The sequence below is a fragment of the Montipora foliosa genome, chromosome 7, assembly GCF_036669935.1.
Source record: "Montipora foliosa isolate CH-2021 chromosome 7, ASM3666993v2, whole genome shotgun sequence".
In the NCBI taxonomy this organism is placed as follows: Eukaryota; Metazoa; Cnidaria; class Anthozoa; order Scleractinia; family Acroporidae; genus Montipora; species Montipora foliosa.
This window is the reverse complement of record NC_090875.1, coordinates 19,798,443-19,803,836: the sequence shown is the minus strand read 5'-3', so window position 1 is coordinate 19,803,836 and position 5,394 is coordinate 19,798,443. Positions and strand designations below refer to the sequence as shown.

The 5,394-nt window shown below is 41.6% G+C and overlaps 1 protein-coding gene across 1 annotated transcript; it reads right to left on the bottom strand.

Annotated features, from left to right (window-relative positions):
* Nucleotides 1–237: 237 nt before the first annotated feature.
* On the bottom strand, nt 238–4,174 carry LOC138010009 (uncharacterized). Its single transcript, XM_068856979.1, has 5 exons — nt 4,142–4,174; nt 3,341–3,679; nt 2,158–2,313; nt 1,140–1,270; nt 238–481 (listed from the first exon to the last, which is right to left on the bottom strand). Exons 1-5 carry the CDS (start codon nt 4,172–4,174, stop codon nt 427–429), a joined length of 714 nt encoding a protein of 237 aa, XP_068713080.1. The 3' UTR covers nt 238–426.
* Between the last annotated feature and the right edge of the window lie 1,220 nt (nt 4,175–5,394).

Here is a 5,394-nt window from a genome sequence, read left to right as displayed (position 1 = left end):
ACACTTTTTTTGGATCACGTGACATTTTTCGGATCACATGACAATTTGTTTAAGATCACGTGTTTAGAATCGACCGGCTCGGATTCAAATTTCCAACGGCAGTTTTACCACTCTACTGGTTTTGATAATAATGGAGGATTTAGTATTGAACGGCTTTTTGAAACACTGGGCTCTGGCCAAAAGGATAATCTCGAAGTCATAAGAAAGCAAGGTATTTATGTTTGTGGCCCCCTCAAGCTACAGCTTTGTTCCTAAGGTCTACTCCCTCAAAGACGTTGGCGGAAACTTGACTGAAAAAATACAACCTTCAAGAACCACTAGTCGTCATCGCTATGTCACACGTTTGCGTCCAATTTCTTTGGGTTCGCAAATACCTCATTGGGACAATTATTCAAATATTCGATTAACATCTAATAAAATTAAACACTAGCGCTTTTTTTCCTCTTCAATGTCTTCGTTTAGGCCAAGGAGAGTTAGAAATCTGAAACGCAAATGGAACCAATAAGTTAAAACGCTCCACTTGCAAAAGAACTATTTGCACTGTTATACTTATGTAGTGTGTACTTTTTTGCGCGTTCTTAAACATGAACTTGAATATCTTATTTGTATAGCACCGAAAAAAAAAACTGCCAAAGTGAGAGAAGCACGCTATGAACGAGACAGCAAAGAAGTTCTTGATGTCCTGTGAGCTCGGAGGCGGGAAAATAGACCGCTAATTTTGTTAATCTTATTCGACTCGCGCGCATCACTTCCAGTGAAATCTCGAAGAAAAAAGGCAACGAAAACATATTCAACTGAAGCAAGAGGCTCCCTAAATTAACTTAATCGTAACCCTAACCTTTTAACACGACAGGAAAGCTGGCCAAGAATGAACAAAGACATTTTCGGGCGAGACTCGAGTTGGTCCGTTTGGGAATTTGAGAGTCAATCAACAGGAAGACCTTACACAGCAATGACCAGAACCAAGGTTGCTGACCAGCGGTTTTCGTTAAAACAATGGTTTGGTGGGGGTGCTCAGTCTCGCGGGCTCAGAAAACCTGGTTGTGGTCATTGTTATTTAAGGTCTTTCCAATCAACATGGCTGTCGCTTAATGAAAAACACAACCAATTGCAATAGAAAGTGAATCGTGCCATCTTACTGGTTTATATATTTATCGAGCCAGTCTTTATGCTTCAGTCCACTGAGCCAAGACTGTGGCAGAGCACTGGCACCCAGTTTACAGCCCAACAAGGCTCCAGCTACCGCACCATTGGTATCAGCATCCCCTCCCTAAAGAGAAAAAGAAAAACAAACGCGTACATATAGTGGAACCTCAATTTTTCGTTTTCTAACATAACAGTGTCCAAGGTATAAATGAACCGTCGCTGAACGATGTATTAATTTAGTATAGAGCGGTTTTCAAATGAGTGTCGGAAAACCAAAACCAAAGACAAGTAATTACTTTGGCGAATTTAAAAGCACGGAGACAATCCAGTAAACCAATCAAAACTCGAAGTAATTACACGTAGCCGACACAAAGAGCGGGAAAATATGCTCGCGCAAGCCACGATTGGTTTTGGTTTCACTTCTGATTGGTTGAAAAAGAGGCGCGAGAACTTTGAACCAATCACTGAGTGAAGTAACGCAAAAGCAAAGTAATTCTCTAATAACTTTCGACACTCAATTGAAAACCGCTCTATACTAAAACAGTGGATAGCGTTGAAGGTGCACGCGCTCTGACTGGCTACTCAAACTGCGAATATCCTTTGCTTTTCACCTCCGAACTCGCCCGGGATTTTCCTCCGAAAATATTGAAATCATCTTTTTGTGCTATATTATCTCACTGTTTTAGTACATACTAAAACAACTATTTACCTCAGTGTCGGTGGCTAGTGGCGGATATTTACCGAGCGACTTCACGGCTCCGTGAGTATCCTTCACTCGCCACCTCCACTTCGGTGAATAGTTGTTAAATATCGAAGCCGCAAGCACTCCAGGTTCAGATCCCACTTTGATCACAAATCCGGCTCTTCCCTTCAATATGTCTTTTAAACAGCCAATTGGTTACATCCCTCCAGATCCAAGTTATACCTTCCTTGTTAATGTTAAACTTTCTAAAAAGGGCCTCACGAGCTTCAAATTTCAAATGGAAAATGTGCACAAATATTTTTCCTCACCTCATACGCAACGGCCTCTAAAGAAGCTCGAAAATCCTTTTGTTTTAAAGACCAGATTCCAGATCCCATACATTTGTATGTATAGCCTATTTTATCCCTTTCGTCCAACTGCAGACCAGACAGATTTTTTGCGAACATAAACTTCCTCAGTTCTTCCTGAAAACGAGAACAACAGATCAGTTTGCCTTTGGCACCTTAGGGTTCGGTCAGCATGATGATGAACTTTATTTAAGGTGGCTCAAACCAGTTTCAACCACATTTCAAGAGACCTTGTTAATAGAAGGATTGACACTACAACACTTTACGGTATCTTGTGAAACATCAATTATTACTGAACAAGATGCAGTCATTTTTGCGACGTAACAAGTTACCATGGCAACAGGAAAGCCTTGCAAAAACACCCTATATTTTGACTTTAGTTGCTCATATACGAAAAACGGACTCGGTGACCCCAATTTTTTGTTGTATAAAAAAGATTCGCAGGCTAAGTTGAAATTCTGCAATGTTTTAAAAAAATCTGTGGAGCGGATTCAGAGCTACCTGAACCAAAGATGCTGACTGGTGGGTTAGTCACGCATCAATTGATTTCGTCATCTGTGGTTGGCGTCTGAAGTTTGATTGATGGAAGGCAAAACGCAGTTTGACCGTTGGCGATTAAGGATGAATTTCGCAGAATTATAAAAAACGCAGTAAGTGTCAATTGTATTTAGCTGTGTGGTACACTATACAAAAAGGAAAGGAAAAGAACTTTATTTAAGTGTCTAGGCGTTCTTGCCCTGGAGCACTAATTTCGGAAACTGTAAACTGAAATTAACAATTAACGTAAATCAAGTGGAAATGTTGGGTTTTTGAGGAGAGGGGAAAACCAGAGTATCCGAAGGAAAACCTCTCGGGGCAGAGAAGAGAACCAACAAACTCAATTGACCCATATGTGACGCCAAGTCTGGGAATCGAATCCGGGCAACATTGGTGGGAGGAGAGTGCTCTCAACATTGCGCAATCCCCTCTCAAGCTCCCTGACTGACCGGCATCTTTACTCAGCACTGATGATGATTTTTTTATGGATACCAACATTTTTTGGAAAATTTTGCAAACAAATCTGACTGCCAACATTAATTTGTCCACTTTAAATTTATTCTTTAGTATTTAAGTGGAAGTTCCTTTCATCGGTTGACGTTGATACCTCTGGTGTTGTTTCAAGCGAGTCGCCTCCATGTTCCTCGGCATTCTTGATCGCGGTCTCATACGCGTAATTAAACGCTTCGTCGATCACGGCGTCGATATCGTATTCCCCTGTTTCCGTCACATGTCTCCCTTGCAGCATTAAAGCAATCGCTGTTGTCGCGGCAATACATGACGCAAGGCATCTTGGGTCTGCGTGCGTGACTTTGCAGGCGGCCATTGTATTGGCTATCACTGCATCAATGTCACCGAAGTCATGGATGCCAAGAATCGAAGTGCGCATGACACCTCCATTTGGAGCGACGATACGACCTGATAATTCCCAGACGTACCTTGCAGCCTGTAACATAAAATAATAAAATTAAAATACTTGTTCTTAAGCCATCGAAGATTAGCTGAGAATGAACAGAGTGCTTGTTTGGAGAGAAAATTGAAAATTTATCGTGAAATGCTCGCAAGCTCCTCACATCTTAAATCTGGTCATTTCACGTTCCTGACAGGATGATGAAGGCTCAGAAATCATGTACCAAAACGTCAAAAGCACGTTCGGAGCGAACTGACCGTTTGTTTTTGTTGATTATGCGCCGATCAACTCGAAACTTCAACATAACCCCCGCCCGAGCATTTGAACTTTTGAAGATTGGATCGTTCAAATTCCCGCCCTTTCGGGCCAAAATGGTGTTCAAATGCCCTACGCTATCGTCGGATTTGTCTGTCATACCCTACTAAAGAACAATCGTCGTCGGCTCCTGCCGTCTTAAAAAGACCTTTTGAAGACCTTTTGTGTAAGCCAATCGCTCACAAATGCTGCATCTCTTCCTTTAAACTCTTCCATCTCGTCCAACCACGTGTTTCGTAGATGTTAGCGACTTCGGCGCCCGAAAAAAAACCATTTGAAACCTGACACTTGGTTTCAAATTTCCCCACCCCACGCAGGCAAAGGTCAAATTCCCACTCCCCGGCACAGAGGATAGTCAAATGCCCGTGGTTTGCCAGGGGGGCGGGGTGGGGGGGAGGGGGGGATTTGATCGGCGCATTAGACCGATTGTTTTCTTGCGTCCTCATAGCTCATAGCTTTCATCGTCATCCTAGATTAGACTCTCTGTTGGAGCGTAAGCACAGGACGACGATGAAGGCAATTCAAGCAACGCTACAAATTAATAGGCTTAATGAACCAAAACAAGCGCTACTTATAAACAATACATACGGTCTTTGCAGAAAATTGCTCGACCTTATTTTTTCCAACATGCACTCGAAATTAGGGGACTACTTGTACAAATAACTACTTGTCTAATAACTTGCCTTGGATCTGCCAAAACTGAAATCATATTTACTGCATGAAAATAATGAAAGTAATTTTGCCCGGGGCAATTACCAAAATTAATGAAAAGTGCCCTCTGTCTCAGCCAATCAGGATTTAGTGATTTTGCCCTCTATGTTTATTTGCCGACACCTGTGCATCTAGCCATCAGAGGAGCAATATCACGTTCGATTATCCGCTCATTAGCAAAACGCAAATAAGGTCTTTTATTATAAATACACAGGCGATTATACAAAATCGCGCGCTCTCATTGGCTCGCTATCTCGGATTATCAGCCGATAATCACCTCGACGGACAAAATGGCTGCCAGTAGTCGTTTTGCCACTGTAAGTGAAGATGATTTCGCGTTGAAATGTTTTTTTTTTTTTCTCTTTTTTGAAATAATCACCTGTGTATTTATACTAAAACAATTATTCGCCTCAGGCTCAGTGATTATCGTGAATATTCACCTCGACTTCGTCTCGGTGAATATATACATCTTATTCAATGGTTTAACATATAATACGCGCGGATATTTTGCGAGTTGCGTAGTATTTTTCCGAGTCCCGCAGGGGCGAGGAAAAATACCAACAATGAGCAAAATGTCCGCGTGAATTATATGTTAAACCATCGAATAAGAGATCTATTATTCCACTATACAAAAAGTTGTTATTTTGCTTTAATTTTATTTGGTAAGAGTGTTTCTAAAAAAATGCATCATCTGTCCTTCAGGGCGCTTGCGAACGATATAAACG

Coding starts and splice junctions, on each gene's coding strand:
- LOC138010009 (XM_068856979.1), bottom strand. CDS start 4,174: ATGGAAGAGTTTAAAGGAAGAGATGCAGCATTT. Junction 2,314..3,340: donor CGCTTGAAACAACACCAGAG/GTATCAACGTCA, acceptor TCTCGTTTTCAG/GAAGAACTGAGGAAGTTTAT. Junction 482..1,139: donor CTCGATAAATATATAAACCA/GTAAGATGGCAC, acceptor TTTGCGTTTCAG/ATTTCTAACTCTCCTTGGCC.